At 36.7% G+C, this 20,525-nt stretch overlaps 1 protein-coding gene across 8 annotated transcripts in view; it reads right to left on the bottom strand.

Moving 5' to 3' along the window:
* Positions 1-2,331: 2,331 nt before the first annotated feature.
* LOC101897948 (phosphatidylinositol 4-phosphate 5-kinase type-1 alpha) overlaps positions 2,332-20,525 on the bottom strand; it is a 32,968-nt gene continuing 14,774 nt past the window's right edge. For 2 of the 8 annotated variants that reach the window (XM_059130956.1, XM_020040087.2), the window contains exons 6-14: positions 19,997-20,098; positions 19,683-19,815; positions 19,414-19,501; positions 15,883-15,945; positions 12,987-13,067; positions 12,381-12,767; positions 10,415-10,775; positions 7,844-8,016; positions 2,332-7,746 (exon numbers count right to left, since the gene is read on the bottom strand). In XM_059130956.1, the coding sequence (XP_058986939.1) occupies positions 7,622-7,746; positions 7,844-8,016; positions 10,415-10,775; positions 12,381-12,767; positions 12,987-13,067; positions 15,883-15,945; positions 19,414-19,501; positions 19,683-19,815; positions 19,997-20,098 (1,513 nt within the window). In that variant the 3' untranslated portion in view covers positions 2,332-7,621. The remainder of the gene's footprint in view (positions 7,747-7,843; positions 8,017-10,414; positions 10,776-12,380; positions 12,768-12,986; positions 13,068-15,882; positions 15,946-19,413; positions 19,502-19,682; positions 19,816-19,996; positions 20,099-20,525) is intronic. The other 6 variants (XR_009344108.1, XR_009344107.1, XM_011298080.3 and 3 more) reach the window with 6 other exon arrangements.

Here is a 20,525-nt window from a genome sequence, read left to right as displayed (position 1 = left end):
ATTTAAAAATATTTTCACTCCTGTTAGGATTATTTAAATTGTTGACCCTATGTGGAGTAGGTTCCGACGAAATGGGCAAATATTGTCCATTTCGTATCGGACCTAATTAAATATGAAATAAATACAGGGTTAGATGAGCGACTAAGCGACTTGTCCGATAGCTGTTAAAGTTATTCCAGTGACAGCTCATTATAATGTTCACAAGAGTACAAATTCATTTTTATTAGAATTTTCCAGAAAAAAAGTTATTCGCGATGGAATTCAAGCGTGATAGTGTGATTTCTTTATATTTGGCTGGAAAACCACAAGTGGCTATCGTTAGAGCACTCCAGCATTAAAATGTGAATAAATCTTCTGTGTTCGTACCATCGCTCTTTGCCATGATACTGGTAGCGTATCCCGACGTCAAGGATGTGGACGGAAGAAAACAGCAACATCAGCAGACTTGATTGAAACCCGCTTCACAGTGGCCGAAAAATGGCTCGTGAGCTGAATATTCCATTCGGCAAATATTGAAAAATGAGATCGGGGTGAAAATTGAAATTCCAAAAAGTGCAAGAACTTACACCGCAACAGAAAGAAAATGGACTCAAAAGAGCTAAAGAGTTCCTTCGCTGGCCGAAAGTGGTGAAATGCAGAATTTGGTTTTCTCCGATGAGAAGAAAAGATTCGTTGTCCAGCGTTTGTAAAAAAGCCAAAGAGGTCAGCTTAAAATGTGCACTTTCGGTTGGCCACCAGAACTCAAGCCCCGGCCATGGTGATGGTGTGGGCCGCCATCATAGCCGATGGTCGCTCTCCGTACGTATTAATCGACCCTGACATCAGAATAAATGTCGAATATTAACGCAAAAATATTCTAAAGAGTGTGTTAAAGCCACGCAAATATTTTGGCCGCAGACCTTGGACATTCCAACAGGACTCAGCACGCGCCATCCAAGAATGGTTACAACATGAGGTTCCTCGCTTCATTTCTAGCGCACAATGGCCACCAAAACCTCAGGATACAAATCCGTTGGGCTATTGTGTCTGGAGTATTTTGGAAAGCAAGGTTGGCATTAAAAAATACCAAAGTGTCGATCACCTCAAGCAAGCTTTTCGCCGGGGCCAAATGGGCCAAAATACCACAGAACAACATTCGGGCAGCGTGTGACGATTTCATTGGCCAAAGGTGACCAATTCGAACAAATCTAAACTTATTCCAAAATTTTAAGCTATTTCCGACATTTTTATACCGTCCACCTTGGAAAGGAGGTTATATTAACTTTTTCATTCCGTTTTAACATCACTAAATATTCGTCATAGACCCCAAAAAAATATATATATATTCATAATCAGCATAAAATTCTATGTCGATTCTGTCTTTCCGTCTTTCTGTCTGTCCGTTGAAATCACGATACCACCCATATTATTTGACGTAGAGCGTCAAAATATAGCAGAACAATTTGTATTGTGTCTAGGATAGTTGGTATTGAAACTGAGACATATCGCTCCACGTTTTAGCATAGTCCCCATATAACGGTTCCTCCTGATATTCGGTATTTTGATGGTTTTTGCAACAATTTTTCTCGGATTTGCCTGAAAACTGGTATTTGAGGTCAAAATGGGTCCTAGTTCGTGTGGCGAAACATTGTATGTATAGGTCCAGGCTTTGGTATAGCCCCCCTATAATGGTACCTCCCGATATTCGGTATTTGGATGATTTTTGCCACATTTTTTAACGGATTTGTCTAGAAATTGGTATTTGTAGTTCTTAATAGGTTCTAGCTTCGGTGGCGAAACATTGTAATTATAGGTCCACGTTTTGGTATACTCCCCATATAACGGTTCCTCCTGATATTCGGTATTTTTATGGGTTTTGCCACATTTTTTTCACGGATTTGTTTGAAAATTGGTATTTGTAGGTCATAATGTGTCCTAGATCGTGTGGCGAAACATTGTATGTATAGGTCCAGACATTGGTATAGCCCCTCTATAAAGGTACCTCCCGATATTCGGTATTTGGATGATTTTTGCCACATTTTCCCGTGAATATATCTAAAAATTGGTATTTGTGGGCCATAATAAAGTTTCCTTTACTCTAAGGTGGAGGGTATTAAAAATTCGGCCCGGCTGAACAAATTTTTTTACTTGTTTGCTTTCATTCAATAAAATTAAAAAAAAAAATGTAAAAATTATGGGGTTTGACTTTTTTATCTCACCCTGAATATGGTATTTTTAAATATTCTTCCATTCCATAAAATATCCGCAAGGTTTCCTATTACATGGAGGACCTCTTTCCCATTGTTAAAAATTAAAAAAAAACTCCTTTAACGTTTTTTTGTATAATTCCTTTTGTTTGTTTAATTTTATTTTTCAATTATTGTTTGTTTTTTTCCTTTTTTGGTTATTTTTCTTTTATTTTTAATAAATTAATTCAGAATAATATAATATATTTATTTATATGTATAATTTAACAGATTCTTACTAATAATACATCGTCGTCGTCATTGTCTTCAACATTATCCTCATCATCTACGTCAGCAATTGTCAGCTGTCAACTAACTTCCCTCTTTTTTATTCTTTTTCTTTTTTTTAATAACTTGTATCGCTTCCATTATTAATTTTGCCACGGAGTTTATGTATTGTATATATAAGTATGTATGTGTGTGTATATATATAATATGATGTATATAATTTATTTATTTAATTATTTTTTTGGTTTATTTAAATTAAGTTTTGTTTTTATATTTTTTAAATATGGCTTTATTTATACTTTTTCTTTGTTTGGTTTCCTAAATTTGGTTTTAGCTAAAGAATATGATATATATTTATATTTTTTTATTTTAGATTTCCTTTTCAATTATTTTAATTTTAAACAAATTCAATATTTATATAATTTTCTTAATTCTTTTTTTCTTTTTGAATACAATATTTTTCCGTTTTTTTTTTTTTTAATTTTTAATCATCACAACAAATATTATCATGAATATGTGGCTAGAATGTTTAGAAGAAGGAGGATTTAGTTTTCTCGGGCGGGTTATATGGAGTATTTGGGGTTTTATTCCCCCCTTTTCGGCCGAAAAAAGATTGATTATACAATAATTAATTTAATTAATTTTAGTTTGGAATGACTTTGCTGTTGTTTTTTTCTCAATTATCAGCAGTTCATTATCTTATTGTTTATAGTATAGTATATAACAATTGCATAAATATAAATATTTTTAATATCTTTTATTTATTGTACAATGTATATACCTTATTTATGTGGAATTGCAACGACATAAAGAGAGGGAGAGAGAGAGAAAATGAAATAACCTAAGGAAATGTACACCTAAAAAACGAAAGGAGAACGACGACAGTATAGCTAACCTTTTGGAATTCTGGTTAATCAAGATCTTTATAAGAATATGTATCCGTAGCTAGACTTGCAACCAAGGGCTCGACAAATTTTTTTCTACAGAAAAAACTGGGGACCCAGGGTCGGGGGAATTTTTTCTATAGAAAAAACTTGGAACCAAGGGTCTGGTGAATTTTTTTCTATAGAAAAAACTGGGGACCCAATGGTCTGGTGAATTTTATCTATAGAAAAAACTGGGGACCCAAGGGGACCCAAAAACTTAGACCCAAGGGTCTGGCGAATTTTTTTTTCTATAGAAAAAACTTAGACCCAAGGGTCTGGCGAATTTTTTTTCTATAGAAAAAAACTTAGACCCAAAGGTCTGGCGAATTTTTTTTCCATAGAAAAAAAACTTAGACCCAAGGGTCTGACGAATTTTTTTCTATAGAAAAAACTTAGACCCAAGGGTCTGACGAATTTTTTTCTATAGAAAAAACTTAGACCCAAGGGTCTGACGAATTTTTTTCTATAGAAAAAACTTAGACCCAAGGGTCTGACGAATTTTTTTCTATAGAAAAACTGGGGACCCAAGGGTTCGGCGAATTTTTTTCTATAGAAAAAACTGGGGACCCAAGGGTCCGGCGAATTTTTTTCTATAGAAAAAACTGGGGACCCAAGGGTCCGCCGAATTTTTTTCTATAGAAAAAACTGGGGACCCAAGGGTCCGGCGAATTTTGTTCTATAGAAAAAACTTGGAACCAAGGGTCTGGTGAATTTTTTTCTATAGAAAAAACTGGGGACCCAATGGTCTGGTGAATTTTATCTATAGAAAAAACTGGGGACCCAAGGGGACCCAAAAACTTAGACCCAAGGGTCAGGCGAATTTTTTTCCTATAGGAAAAACTTAGAGCCAAGGGTCCGGCGAATCTTTTTCCGTAAAAAAAAACTTGCAACCAAGGGTCCGGCGAATTTTTTTCTATAGAAAAAAACTGGGGATCCAAGCGTCTGGCGAATTTTATTCTATAGACAAAAACTGGGGACCCAAGCGTCTGGCGAATTTTTTTCTTAAAAAAAACTGTGGACCCAAGGGTCCGGCGATTTTTTTTCTATAGAAAAAAAAAAACTTAGACCCAAGGGTCCGGCGAATTTTTTTCTATAGAAAAAAAACTTTGACCCAAGGGTCTGGTGAATTTTTTTCTGTAGAAAAAAACTGAACCCAAGTTTCTGGCGAGTTTTTTTTTCTATAGAAAAAAATTAGGGACCCAAGGGTCTGGTGAATTTTTTTCTATAGAAAAAACTTTGACCCAAGTCTCTGGTGAATTTTTTTCTATAGAAAAAACTTTGACCCAAGGTTCTGGTGAATTTTTTTCTATAGAAAAAACTTTGACCCAAGGGTCTGGTGAATTTTTTTCTATAGAAAAAACTTTGACCCAAGGGTCTGGTGAATTTTTTTCTATAGAAAAAACTTTGACCCAAGGGTCTGGTGAATTTTTTTCTATAGAAAAAACTTTGACCCAAGGGTCTGGTGAATTTTTTTCTATAGAAAAAACTTTGACCCAAGGGTCTGGTGAATTTTTTTCTATAGAAAAAACTTTGACCCAAGGGTCTGGTGAATTTTTTTCTATAGAAAAAACTTTGACCCAATGGTCTGGTGAATTTTTTTCTATTGAAAAAACTTGGACCCCAATGGTCTGGCGAATTTTTTCTATAGAAAAAACTGTGGACCCAAATTGTCTGACGAATTGTTTCAAACTTCGTATTTAAAGTTCCTAATGGGTACTACCGCATGTGTCAGAAAATTGCATATGCAGGCCCGTATGAGGTGGAGTGTATTCAAAATTTGGCCTGGTCGAACTAACTTCTCTTTAATTTTTTCCAATTTATCCCTCAAATATCTAGAATTTTATTTTTGCCCAATTGTTTACAGACTCATATGACTATGCCATACCAGAACATAAAAAGGGTTCCTATACTGTCGTCTTATTATTTTTTTATCTTACATATTCATAATATTTAATTTTATTATTAATAAATTTATAAATACAATTAATAATTATTTGCCATAAAAAATATTAAGAACGACCATCAAAAATATTATTTTCAATTTTAATTAAAAAAATCATATATCATATTCATTGTTATTTATTTTGTGGGGATTATTAATCAGGTAGATTTATTTATTTTTTCAATACAAATAGGAAAAGACAGCTGAATTGATAATGAATTTTTATATTAACAATTATTTAAGAAAATATTATTATATAAATTAACACTTAGATATAGAGAGAGATAGGAGGGAGGTAAAGAGAGAGATAGAGTCGAATAGAGAGAAGTTTAGAAAACAAAGTAAATTTTTTTTATAAAACTTGCCTCAAAATCACATAAAGGGTAGATGGATATTATTTCAACGAAAAATCAAAAGAATTGGAAAAATTGCTTTATAACCTCACTTTTTCAAGCATATTTAAAAACTTTGCTTTATGGAATATTCTCAAGTAGTTTAAGGTCATTTTCTGGCACCATGAGGATTACATTTTCATGGCCAAAGCATAATTTTTTTTTATTATAAAATTTATAATTTTGAAAAAGAAATTGAAACAATTTTGAATAAAAAACATCCAGAGGAATATAAATAAACACATTATGTATGTATGTATATATAACTATTATCTGTACATGGTAATTCGAAATTTAACTTCATTATAATGATGGTGATTATGTATACATATATGAATGAGTATAACTGTTTGTTTTGGTAATTATGTTAATTTAACATAATTTATTAATTATTATTTATATAGCGACATTATATATAATTATGTATCTAAATAGAATTTAACACAAATGTGAAAGTTTTGAAACAAAAATGGAGAAAACAAGTCATGGTAAAATCATGAAAATGAAGAAATTAAGAAAACCCGAGGGTCTGGTGATTTTTTCTATAGAAAAAAACTTGGACCCCAGGGGTCTGGCGAATTTTTTTCTATAGAAAAAACCTTGGACCCAAGGGTCTGGCGAATTTTTTTCTATAGAAAAAAACCTTGGACCCATAGGGTCTGGCGAGTTTTTTTCTATAGAAAAAACCTTGGACCCATAGGGTCTGGCGAGTTTTTTTCTATAGAAAAAACCTTGGACCCATAGGGTCTGGCGAGTTTTTTTCTATAGAAAAAACCTTGGACCCATAGGGTCTGGCGAGTTTTTTTCTATAGAAAAAAACTTTGACCCAAGGGTCTGGCCAATTTTTTTTTCTATAGAAAAAAACCTTGGACCTAAGGGTCTGGCGAATTTTTTTCTATAGAAAAAAACCTTGGACCCAAGGGTCTGGCGAATTTTTTTCTATAGAAAAAAACCTTGGACCCAAGGGTCTGGCGAATTTTTTTCTATAGAAAAAAACCTTGGACCCAAGGGTCTGGCGAATTTTTTTCTATAGAAAAAAACCTTGGACCCATAGGGTCTGGCGAGTTTTTTTCTATAGAAAGAACCTTGGACCCATTAGGGTCTGGCGAGTTTTTTTCTATAGAAAAAACCTTGGACCCCAGGGGGTCTGGCGAGTTTTTTTCTATAGAAAAAACCTTGGACCCATAGGGTCTGGCGAATTTTTTCTATAGAGAAAAAACCTTGGACTCCCAGGGGTCTGGCGAATTTTTTTCTATAGAGAAAAAACCATGGACCCCCAGGGGTCTGGCGAATTTTTTTCTATAGAGAAAAAACCTTGGACACCCGGGGGGTCTGGCGAGATTTTTTCTATAGAAAAAACTTGGACCCAAGGTTCTGTGGAGTTTTTTTTTCAAAAAAAACCTGGACTCCAAGAGTATGGGGAATTTTTTTTCTATAGAAAAAACTTGGACCCAAGGTTCTGTGGAGTTTTTTTTCAAAAGAAAAAAAACTGGACCCAAGGGCCATTACCATATCATGTCGGAGAATTATTTAAGTTTTTCAAAATTCTAATATTTAAAAAACCTTTATCTCCATTCTATTGTGAAATATGGGCCAATGAAATGTCTTGATAAATAATTTTCATGAGATTTTCTTTATAAAGAACACAACATCAACTTTGAGAGACAGTGTGAGAGAGAGAGCGAGAGAGAGTAGTTCAAAAAAAACACACACATTATTTCAGAACAAAGCTTGCTATATGGATACATCATTATGTAACTTGTCTAAAATAACAACAACAAATAACTCCTCCTTCCGTTTCCATTTGAGGCGATTTTTTTTTGCCTTCTGGAACTCCTCGATTCACCATCCTTCTTGCAGTCATCACTAACACCACCTGGCCTGGTCTTCTTCCTTCTTTTTACAATTTCAATGACGATCGTTGATCATTTCCGCCGACAGCGAATTAATGGCATCCTCAACCGTTGGCTTGTAACGATCCATTTTCGAGGAGTTAATTGGCGAAAAATGTTCTGAAAGTAGAGAATTATTGTCTGGGCGCATTAAATTTTTGGTGAGCGTTTTTTCGACACACTGATTTCGCCCCACTGCCGGTGCGGGCGGGGCAATGTTCGTTCGGTCAATACTTACCAAAGTCACCACTTGAACTGGAATCGGTAAAACTGGGCGTACCTTCGGTCCAGGTGGGTGTTGAACCTTCACCAGATGCTGGTGGTGTCCAGGCTAGACCGCCCCTCGAACCATAGTGACTACTGGATGATGTATCTACGGCTAAATAGGTGTCTAAATGTATTTCGGAAACACTAAAATCATACAATACAATAAAAAATTTCATTTCAACTACCGGATGATGATTAAATGAGAGAGAGAGATACACAGAGAGAGACAGAGACACATACACATAGAGCACAGCATTCAAGAAAATAAAAATCTCTTGATCATTGGCATTCCATGATTTTCTTTATAGGCTATATAAAATACATTTATATTTTTTATACACATATTCATACATATACACAGACTTGTCTTATATTGTATTGGGGGGTCTTTATTGTGCAATTGTAGTGGTTGTGGAGGTGGTGGTCGTGGTGGTGTGTAAAGGGGTGCAAGAAATGTTTCATACAGGTGCAGTCATTTACAAATATTTGAAAGGGAATTTCTGAACACTTTTTGGACAACAAAGGCCAATGTCGATTCGGAAAAGTTTCATTTTTTAGAGCAAAAAATTCGACGAACTCTTGTTTCCAGGTTTTTTTTTATAGGAAAAAAATCGCCCGAACCTTGGATACAAGTTTTTTTCAAAGAAAAAATGCGACCGAACCATGGGTCCAAGATTTTTTTATAAAAAAAATTCGCCCGACCCATAAGTCCAAGTTTTTTCTAGAGAAAAAAATCGCAGTAATATTGGGTCCAATTTTTTTTCTATAGAAAAACATTTTCTGGACTTCGGGTCCAAGTTTTTTCCATAGAAAAAAATTCGTCAGACCATTGGGTCCAAGTTTTTTTCTATAGAAAAAAATTCGTCAGACCATTGGGTCCAAGTTTTTTTCTATAGAAAAAAATTCGTCAGACCATTGGGTCCAAGTTTTTTTCTATAGAAAAAAATTCGTCAGACCATTGGGTCCAAGTTTTTTTCTATAGAAAAAAATTCGTCAGACCATTGGGTCCAAGTTTTTTTCTATAGAAAAAAATTCGTCAGACCATTGGGTCCAAGTTTTTTTCTATAGAAAAAAATTCGTCAGACCATTGGGTCCAAGCTTTTTTTCTATAGAAAAAAATTCGTCAGACCATTGGGGCCAAGTTTTGTTCTATAGAAAAAATTCGTCAGACCCTTGCGTCTAAGTTTTTTTCTATAGAAAATAGTTCGTCAGACCCTTGCGTCTAAGTTTTTTTCTATAGAAAATAGTTCGTCGGACCCTTGCGTCTAAGTTTTTTTCTATAGAAAATAGTTCGTCGGACCCTTGGGTCCAAGTTTTTTCCATGGGAAAAAAGTTCGTCGGACCCTTGCGTCCAAGTTTTTTTCCATAGAAAAAAGTTCGTCGGACCCTTGGGTCCATGTTTTTTTCTATAGAAAAAGGTTCGTCGGACCCTTGGGTCCATGTTTTTTTCTATAGAAAAAGGTTCGATGGACCCTTGGGTCCATGTTTTTTTCTATAGAAAAAGGTTCGATGGACCCTTGGGTCCAAGTTTTTTCTATAGAAAAAAGATCGTCGGACCCTTGGGTCCAAGTTTTTTTCGATAGAAAAAAGTTCGTCGGACCCTTGGGTCCAAGGAATTTCTATAGAAAGAAGTTCGTCGGACCCTTGGCTCCAAGTTTTTTCCATAGAAAAAAGTTCGTCGGACCCGTGGCTCCAAGTTTTTCCATAGAAAAAAGTTCGTCGGACCCTTGGCTCCATGTTTTTCGACAGAAAAAATTTCGCCGGACCCTTGGGTCCGAGTTTTTTTCACAGAAAAAAGTTCTCCGGATCTTTGGGTCCAAGTTTTTCCATAGAAAACAATTCGCCGAACACTTGGTTCTAAGTTTTTTCTATGGAAAAAATTCGCCGGACCCTTGGGTCCGAGTTTGTTTCTGTAGAAAAAAATTCGCCGGACCCTTGGGTCCGAGTTTGTTTCTGTAGAAAAAAATTCGCCGGACCCTTGGGTCCGAGTTTTTTTCTGTAGAAAAAAATTCGCCGGACCCTTGGGTCCGAGTTTTTTTCTGTAGAAAAAAATTCGCCGGACCCTTGGGTCCGAGTTTTTTTCTGTAGAAAAAAATTCGCCGGACCCTTGGGTCCGAGTTTTTTTCTGTAGAAAAAAATTCGCCGGACCCTTGGGTCCTAGTTTTTTTCTGTAGAAAAAAATTCGCCGGACCCTTGGGTCCGAGTTTCTTTCTGTAGAAAAAAATTCGCCGGACCCTTGGGTCCGAGTTTCTTCTGTAGACTTTTTTTCCGTAGAAAAAAAAATTGCCCGACCATTGGCTCCAATGTTTTTCCTGAGAAAAAAATGCGCCCGTTGCGTCTATTTTTTCTGGAGAGAAAAATTTACCAGACGCTAGGGTCCAAGTTTTTTTCTATAAAAAAAATTTTCGGATTTTTTCTTTGAAAAAAATCTGAGACCTGAGATCTTCTCTAGGTTACGACATTGGCCTTATTTTTTTACACCACTGCAGGACTGAGTCAATTTTATTTCAAAATAATTTTAATTTTTTCTGCTCGAACTCACCTGACCATATCATCTTTTTGCGATGACGATGAACTTCGATAGGCTGGACCCACATTCATTTTACGATCGTGATACGAGGCGGAGGACAGCCCGTCGCTTTGATGGTAATGCGCTGACGAGGCCTGTTGCTGTTGGTGTGGGTGGTGGTGATGGTGGTGGTGGTGGTGTTGGTGATGAGACGACGCCTGAGACTGGGACTGCGACGACTGTTGGGAGGAGTGGTGATGATGCGATTGATGCTGTTGGTGATGCTGATGCGAACGCCTCGAAGTCGTTGAGGAACTATGCTTGTTATAACTATTATCCTCGGATATATCATCGAAGGCAGGGGGTGGTGTTGAACTGCATGATGGTGTTGTGCCTAGCGATATGCAAAGTAAAATGAGAGAATGAGAAATCGTTTTAGACAAAAGAGAAAATACATTTCGAGAGAGAGAGAGAGAGAGAGAGAGAGAGAGAGAGAGAGAGAGATACAGAACAATGGCACTACAGAATAACAACAACTGGAAGTAGGGGAAGAGGGGGGATTTTGGGGAGGGGGTTGGGATATTTTTAAGCAAATTAAATGGGTTTCGCATGAAATTCAGTTTCGAAATAGCTTCTTTAAATGCCAAGCAAAAAAGCATTGTGTTGTTGGTGGTTGGTGACGGTTATGGTGCGGTGGTCTGTTGGTGGTCTTGGTTGCAATGGAGGCTTGAGCAACAACGACAACAACAACAACAATAATAAGGAGTAGATAATAACTAAAATTCAACAAAACTACTACGTCTACAGCTAAATGGCGGATCAAGATTCAAACTAGATGGGAAGCCATCGTTTTGAATTTTGGAATTAATGGCTGTCGGTTTTCCTAGTTTCATAGCGTCGCGATTGTCGTCGTCGTGGTCGTCGTGTGGTTTGATGGCTTTGCTGGACGGATTATTCGTTCGTTTCGATTTCTTGCTTTTCTTAGTTTTTCGCTCTCTTTCGGTTTTGTCCCAGCGCGTGTGGGGATAGTATTTGCGTATGGTAACCTCACTGTTCCTTCTCGATTGGGCGCCACCACCATCGTCAGCAGCAGCAGCAGCAGCAGCAGTAGCTGGAGCATCGCTGTACACACTGTGTACCTCAGAGAGCTGATCATCAAGATTTTGAATGGCCTTGGCCGATCTGACCCTCCTCGAGCTGTGGGACTTCTCTAGCTTCTGTTTAACTTCTATAAAGGCATGCATAGATTGTAAGAGATTATCTTCAAAAGGCTCACAGCTATCGTCGGCCAGGGCCATGTCGGCATACTGCATGTACTGGAGGCGTTTTTCACGTTTACGCTGGGCCCTTTGGGAGCGTGTCTCCCGCCTATTGTCCGCCTTGCCCCCGCTGCCAACACTCGGCACACTACGTTCACTAACTTCAGAGGGTATGGGTGGAAAACTATAGACAATGGAAGCGGCGACCGAAGGACGCCGGCCGGCCATGAGATTATTTTGCCGATGAAACAGATCGACATGATTTAGCGGGCGAGCATGAGAAATACGAGACCTAGCTGCTGAATATGAACTAGAAGCGGTTGATCTCACTGAGTCTATGCGTCGCATAGCCATCTTCTGCAGGGCTGCAATTTGTGGTGGGGGTGGTGGCACCGGTGGGGGTTGGAGTGGTGCCGTTTTGACTGGACTCTCTGGGCCGCCGCCAATGCCCTCGAACAGGTCGTGCAATTCGAGCCAATCGCGTACATTGCTGGGTGAGCGCCGATCACCGAAACGGGGAAGGTCCTCCCTGGCTAGGGGTGGTGGGGGTTGCAAGCTATTGTTGCCAGCCCCACTGCTGCCACGTTTTTTGTCCCTGTCCCTATAACGAACGTCATCGTTGCCATTGTTGTTGTTGTAGTTGTTGCCGTCGTCGTAATCGTCGTCATTGTGCGCGCTATTGGTCGGTGTTTTCTCTTTTTTGGTTTTATGTTTCTTACGGTTCGTTTTTGTTTCAATACCTGGAGTGGTGGATAGGGCCCTGGAAGACCCTCCTCCTCCGCCGCCGCCACCGCTGGTACTACCGCCTCCTCCTCCGCCCTCAAGCTGTTGTTGATAGGAATCGCTGTCCCCACGCCGACGTGGTGAGCCCCTTGGCGGTACTGGAGGTGGAACTTTGGCCTTTAACATTGCCCCAGCACTGGCTGATGGTGTAACACCTCCGCTGCCCGCCGTTTGCTGCATTCCCGATGGATTCCGTTGCTTAACCGGTGGGGCTGCCATTGACTTTAAAACTGAACCCGAGGTACTGGCGCCCGATGCGGGCGCCATTTTGCCACCCGGAATGTGAGATTTTTTATGTTGTTGTACTGTCGATGTCGGTGGATGATGTGGTGCATGACCATGATCTGCATTTGAAAAATAAAAAAAAAAACAATTTTTGCCATTTGTGAATTTTGAAACACATTTTCTAGGTTAGGTTTTGAATTCAGAGAAAGAGAGTGAAAGTGTGTGTTGTGTGTGTGTGAAAAGTGAAACACATACTAATGTGTGTGTGTGTGAACGAGTGTCTGTGTGTGTCGGTGAAAGAGTGATGTTTTGGATTTTTGTTTTTTTGGGAATTTTACCTCTTGCCTCATTTTCACTGTCTATGGAACGTTGTATTGCTTTCGATAGACTTTTTCGCTTCGATGGTGAGTGTTTGAGAGCTAGATTTTTTCCGATTCAGGTTTTCGATTTTTTTTTAGTTTGACATGCCCCATACAGCCAATCGAGTTTTGTTTTTTTTGTTGCAGGCAAATGATGATTTATTTTTAAAAGATGTGCATTGGCATTTATTTTTTTTTTTTTTCGTTTGGAAATGATATAAAGAAAAATTATTTCAATTCAATTAGCATTTCAAAGAGTCAGCATTGTATTTCATTTATTTCATTTTTTTGGTTGTGCACTTCAATAACTTAGATTAGAAACTGAAAAAAGTTGAAACTTAAAAAAGAAGCACGCAAATAATTCAAAAGGCTTTAATTTTTGGAAAATGTTTGATTTCTTCTTTTTTTTGATGTAAATATGTTAATGTTAATGAGTTTTTCATGACAAATTAATTAATATTTCAGTTTTCTTTTTAATTCTTTTTACCTAGATTTAGGGTTATATTTTTGATTAAAGCCAATTGTAAAATGTATTTATAATCTTGTAGCTCTAGTTTGGGAATATTTATTCCGGAATGTGAGCTGCAATTATTTGAATTTTGTTTAAATTTATATAGTTTAAAAAATCTGCTCAAAATAATAAGGGTCCTTAGAAAAATATTTGTTTTCTAAATTAACAAAATCAAAAAATTTGTTTTAAAATTGGATATTTTTTTAAATCTAGAAGTATAATTGTTACGCTAAGGCTGAAAATTTTATTCTTAGGCCTTGACATCAAATCTACAAACATGAATCTTGAGACTCGACATTACTATTCATCCTTGAAGTCAACGTTTTTAGTTTCTTGGTTTTTTTTTTATATAAAATAATTCCGCTGTGCAAATATATAAAATTATTAAGATAAGAATTTTTCCGATTTTCTTGTAAATCGTGATAAATAATCAGAAAACCCTAAAAATGCCTGTCAGTCTTAGAAAAAAACGGTTTTTAGGTCGATAATAAAAATTTAAATAATCTTGAATCAAACTTTTAAAAAAGAAATTTTTAAAATATTCTAAATTTTTTTCCTGTATTTCAATTTGGATTTTCTTCAATTTATAATAATAAAAATTTTATTAACAAATTTACGACATTCGGTCCAAGTTCGGTAGAAAAAATTCGTCGGACCCTTAAGTCCAAGTTTTTTTTTGTAAAAAAAATTTTCCGGGCCCTCCCAAGGGTCCAAGTTTGTTCTGTAAAAAAAAAAATAGCCGGACCAGCTTAAGGGTTCAAGTTTTTTCTGTAAAAAAAATCGCCGGAGCTTTGGGTTCAAGTTTTTTCGATAAAAAAAATTCGTGGGACCAGTGGGTTCAAGTTTTTTTTCGATACAAAAAAATTTGCCGGACCCTTGGGTCCAAGTTTGTTCTATTAATAGATGTTAGGTAGAAAAAATTCGTCGAACACTTAAGTCCAAGTTTTTTTTTAATTGTTCCGGGCCCTCCCAAGGGTCCAAGTTGTTTCTGTAGAAAAGATTCGTCGGACCATCCCAAGGGTCCAAGTTTGTTCTGTAAAAAAAAAGCCGGACCAGCTTAAGGGTTCAAGTTTTTTCTGTAGAAAAAAAAAATCACCGGAACTTTGGGTTCAAGTTTTTTCGATAGAAAAAAATTTGCCGGACCCTTGGGCCCAAGTTTGTTCTATTAATAGATGTTCGGTAGAAAAAATTCGTCGAACCCTTAAGTCCAAGTTTTTATTTGTAAAAAAAATTGTTCCGGGCCCTCCTAAGCGTCCAAGTTTTTTCTGTAGAAAAAAATTCGTCGGACCATCCCAAGGGTCCAAGTTTTTTCTGTAGGAAAAAAAAATAACCGGACCAGCTTAAGGGTCAAGATTTTTTTTAAAATAAAATGGCGCCGTTACCTTGGGTTCAAGTTTTTTCGATAGAAAAAAATTCGCCGGACCATTGGGTCCAGACTGCAGAATCAGTCCCTGCTAAATTTTGTGAGGATCGGGTCATAAATGCTGTAGCGTGATTTCAAATGAATATGGACAGACGGACCAACATAGCTAGATTGACGCAGCTCGGCGAGATAGGATGATCCATGTGTAACATTATGGGTCTAGGACCAATATTTCGAGGTTTTACACACTTTTTGACCCAATCAAACTTATCATCAGATCTCGCAGGAATTTGTACAAAGAGTGAAACTCACACGAATTCGAGGGGAGCCTTCCTTGGAGCAAACGCATGTTTTCCTCGTTTTTGAGTGGGAGCAGAACTCGTTCAAAATCTATGTATGTATATTTTTTTCTGTACACGATCACAGACCACCCCCCTCCCCCACCTCTTTTTTTACACTCATTTGTACTCTTAGAGCAAACTCTTGCTTTATTGTCAGCGATTCTGCTGCCACTCTAATTTTTCAATCAGAAGAGACTCGTGAGCGCTGCCACTCAAAACAAAAGTGTGAAAAGTAGACTTCGCTCACTCTTCCGACTCCGCTCACTTGCTCGCGAGCAAGTTTCGCTCCAAAGTGAAAACGACCAAATCTGTGCTATAACACAGTACCTAAAATCCACGTCCTTAAAAATTAAAAAATAGCTTTCTTTGAAATATGCTCTCACTAATACACGTCCTTTGGTCGCTCCAAAGAAAATCCTTGTTTATAAAATTTTAAAATTATTTTTCTTCCTACCAGACACTCTAGTTCGGATTACCCTTAATATTTTGAGCAGTTTTTTTTTTCTTCTAAAAATTAACTTAATTTTGTTTAAAATCATAATTTTGAAAATATTTACTTTCTTCTATGAAAATTATTTTTATTCTGTTTTTTTTTTTTAATTTCTGTTTAGTTTTTTTTTATTTGTTTGGGTTATTTTGAATTAATTCTCTAACATTTACCTATATAACTGGATACCAAAGTACGAAATTTTCTATGATTTCCTTTGATCTCGGGGAGATCCACTGTGCATCGAGCGACGACGAGCGAGAGAAACAAACGAAATAAAATATATATTTGAAAAAAGAATGTGATAATGAAGAGAGAAGATATGAGGAGAGAGATTGATTTTCGTTCTGTTATTAATTGATTTTTTTTTTTTTTTTTTGGTTTTTGGTTGCAAGACATGACATCCAAATGTTGAAACAACAATACTCTAGCGGTCAAGGCGCTCTTAATCGTTACTTTTAATTGCTTACAAAAATTTGATGCGACGGCGAGTTGAATGGGGAGTGTGACAAGGGTTTTGGAATGCATTTTTAGTTTTTTTTGCTTTGAATTTAAAATATTTTAAAATAATTTCCAGGGTTTTTATGGGAAATAAATACAAGCTTAAATATTGAATATTGAATTTTTAAGGAGGAGAAATATTTTTTAATAATGAAAAAATCGCGTTTCTGATTCTACTTGTTCTTTAAAGAATTACACTCAAAAATCTGCTAGTCCTCTAAAAAATATTTAAAAAAAATTCAGTATGGGAGCTCCGCTAGTCCGTTAAAAAAGGATTCCTCGAAATCCATTTTTGCAGATATAAGAAAAAAAATACAAAATTTCACAAGATTGGAACCCAATTGGATCCTAACCATTACAGTTGATCCCTATAGAAGAAGCTAATAATGTCCTTAAAATCATCAAAATACCGAATATCGGGAGGTACCATTATATGGGGGCTATACGAAGACGTTGGCCTGCACAGACAATTTTCTGTTATAGGCTGTAGTACCCATTACGAACTTCAAATACCGAATTTGAAACATTTCCGGTGAATAATGTCGGTAAAATCATCAAAATACCGAACAAAGGGAGGTACCATTATATGGGGGCTATACGAAGACGTGGACCTGCACAGACAATTTTCTGTCATAGGCTGTAGCATTCACTACGAACTTCGAATACCAAATTTGAAACAATTCCGGTGAATAATGTCGCTAAAATTATCAAAATACCGAAAAAGGGAGGTACCATTATATGGGGGCTATAAGAAGACGTGAACCTGCACAGACAATTTTCTGTCATAGGCTGTAGTATTCACTACGAACTTCAAATACCAAATTTGAAAAAATTCCAGTGAATAATGTCGCTAAAATTATCAAAATACCGAATATCGGGAGGTACCGTTATATGGGCGCTATACGAAGACGTGGACCTGGACAGACAATTTTCTGTAATATGTTGTAGTATCCATTACGAACCTCAAATACCAAATTTGGAATAATTCCGTTGAATAATGTCGCTAAAATTATCAAAATACCGAATATCGGGAGGTACCGTTATATGGGGGCTATACGAAGTCGTGGACCTGCACAGACAATTTTCTGTCATAGGCTGTAGTATTCACTACGAACTTCAAATACCGAATTTGAAACACTTCCGGTGAATAATGTCGCTAAAATTATCAAAATACCGAATATCGGGAGGTACCGTTATATGAGGGCTATACAAAGACGTGGACCTGAACAGACAATCTTTTGTCATAGGCTGTAGTATTCACTACGAACTACAAATACCAAATTTGAAACAATTCCGCTGAATAATGTCGCTAAAATTATTAAAATACCGAATATCGGGAAGTAGCGTTATATGGGGGCTATACGAAGACGTGGGCCTGCACAGACAATTTTCTGTCATAGGCTGTAGTACCCATTACGAACTTCAAATACCAAATTTGAAACAATTCCGGTGAATAATGTCGCTAAAATCATCAAAATACCGAATATCGAGAGGTACCGTTATATGGGGACTATACGAAGATGTGGACATGCACAAATAATTTTCTGTCATAGGCTGTAGTATTCATTACGAACTTTAAATACCAAATTTGAAACAATTCCGGTGAATAATGTCGGTAAAATCATCAAAATACCGAATATCGGGAGGTACTGTGATATGGGGGCTGTACGAAGACGTGGGCCTGCAAAGACAATTTTCTGTCATAGGCTGTAGTATCCATAACGAACTTCAAGTACCAAATTTGAAAAAATTCCGGTGAATAACGTCGTTTAAATCACCAAAATACCGAAAAAAGGGAGGTACCATTATATGGGGGCTATACGAAGACGTTGGCCTGCGCAGACAATTTTCTGTCATAGGCTGTAGTACCCATTACGAACTTCAAATACTGAAGTTGAAACAATTCCGGTGAATAATGTAGCTAAAATCATCAAAATACCGAATATCGGGAGGTACCGTTATATGAGGGCTATACAAAGACGTGGACCTGCACAGACAATCTTTTGTCATAGGCTGTAGTATTCACTACGAACTACAAATACCAAATTTGAAACAATTCCGCTGAATAATGTCGCTAAAATTATTAAAATACCGAATATCGGGAAGTAGCGTTATATGGGGGCTATACGAAGACGTGGGCCTGCACAGACAATTTTCTGTCATAGGCTGTAGTACCCATTACGAACTTCAAATACCAAATTTGAAACAATTCCGGTGAATAATGTCGCTAAAATCATCAAAATACCGAATATCGAGAGGTACCGTTATATGGGGACTATACGAAGATGTGGACATGCACAAATAATTTTCTGTCATAGGCTGTAGTATTCATTACGAACTTTAAATACCAAATTTGAAACAATTCCGGTGAATAATGTCGGTAAAATCATCGAAATACCGAATATCGGGAGGTACTGTGATATGGGGGCTGTACGAAGACGTGGGCCTGCAAAGACAATTTTCTGTCATAGGCTGTAGTATCCATAACGAACTTCAAGTACCAAATTTGAAAAAATTCCGGTGAATAACGTCGTTTAAATCACCAAAATACCGAAAAAAGGGAGGTACCATTATATGGGGGCTATACGAAGACGTTGGCCTGCGCAGACAATTTTCTGTCATAGGCTGTAGTACCCATTAGAACTTCAAATACTGAATTTGAAACAATTCCGGTGAATAATGTAGCTAAAATCATCAAAATACCGAATATCGGGAGGTACCGTTATATGGGGTCTATACGAAGACATGGACCTACATCACCCATTTTCAATACCAAAAGTCCTGCACACATAATACACATGTGAGTAAAATTTTATCAACCTACTTCATTTCGTTCGGAAGCTAGAGTGATTTCCACAGACGGGCGGACATCGCTAAATCGACGTAGAATTTTGTGCTGATCGAGAATATATATACTTTGAATGATATATACGGAATGACAAACTTAATATGTATACCCTTCATACTATGGTGGAGGGAATAAAAATGGGTTCCAAATACCACATTCTTGTATGGGAACCAGCTACAATGATTAGAATCAAATTGGGTTCCAACCTTGTGATATTCAAAATATTCTGTAATTACTTTAAGTTTTCCTCCTTGTCATGTCCCCCTCTCGCCATTGCATTTTTGTAAAATTTTTGTGCGAAATTATAAATTTTATTTTTTTTTTTTTTTGAGTTTATTTTTCATTGAAAACTTACGAGACGGTATTTTACGAAATACAGTTTTGGCCATGAAATTTTGAAATCTTTGAGCATAAAATGAGGGACGACACACTGAAACAGTATCCTTGAGAATGTGTAAAGAAAAATTTGTTTGATTGTTTGTTAAAAATTAAATATTTCAAAAAAAACTACAAATATTTTTTTTCAAAGAAAAAAACTCAGCTTCTCTGTGGAGATTTGACAGATACCAAATTTAAAAAATTACAAAAAAAATAAAAATAATATTGAAAAAAAGATCAACTTACACCATCATGAATGATACTTTTGAAGGTATGTTCCAGTTTCTTTTTGAGGCGATAGGATTGTAAAATATCAATGATGCCAATGAAGAGCAGCAGGCGTTCGCCCTTTTCACTGCGGGCCGGTATGCCTCCAGGTCTGCGAGGGGAGAGAAGATCAAAGATTATTTAAGTGAGAGAGAAATATTATAGCGAAAGAGAAAAGAATTGCAAATCAATAGAAAGTTTTAGTTTTGCGAGTTTTTCGAAAGGGAGAGAGAGAGAGGGAGAGAGTTGGCAATTCTCGTTCTCTCTATGACGAACTCATTTTTTTTACTTACGGCATATCTTCTTCATCATCAATGGGTTCACTTTCCGCCTGTATACTCTCCATGGCTGTTGAGTGGGCTACCAAACGTTGGCGATTCGAGCGATATGCCGCACTGAAAATAAAAAAGGTTTTAGAATTATAGATACTTATATATTAAATCCTTCAGATTATTTCATAGAATATCCCCAAGAAGTCTTCAGATTTTCGGTGAGATGATTTTGAGGTCTATATCTTGTGAGAGAGAATCTTTAACTCTTGCATTGGAAGATATTCATGTTTCGCTCTTTCAAGTAAAGAGAGAATTGGAGATATCTACATATTCAATTAAAAAAACTCTAAATCCTCTGAGAGAATATCATCTGATATGAGATCTTTAAAAGAGAAACATTTTCAGGAGAAGATTTTCCGTTATTCTGGGAGAAGATCTCCAGATTTTCTTTGAGAAGATTCCCAGTTTTTCCCGGAACTTCCAGGAGAAGATTTTTTAAGCTCTTCTATGAGAAGAACAAGAGAAGTTTTTTAGCTCTTCCAGGAAAAGA

The sequence above is a fragment of the Musca domestica genome, unplaced genomic scaffold, assembly GCF_030504385.1.
Source record: "Musca domestica strain aabys unplaced genomic scaffold, Musca_domestica.polishedcontigs.V.1.1 8, whole genome shotgun sequence".
In the NCBI taxonomy this organism is placed as follows: Eukaryota; Metazoa; Arthropoda; class Insecta; order Diptera; family Muscidae; genus Musca; species Musca domestica.
Note: the sequence above shows the minus strand (reverse complement) of the source record. Positions and strands in the feature narration are given on the sequence as shown.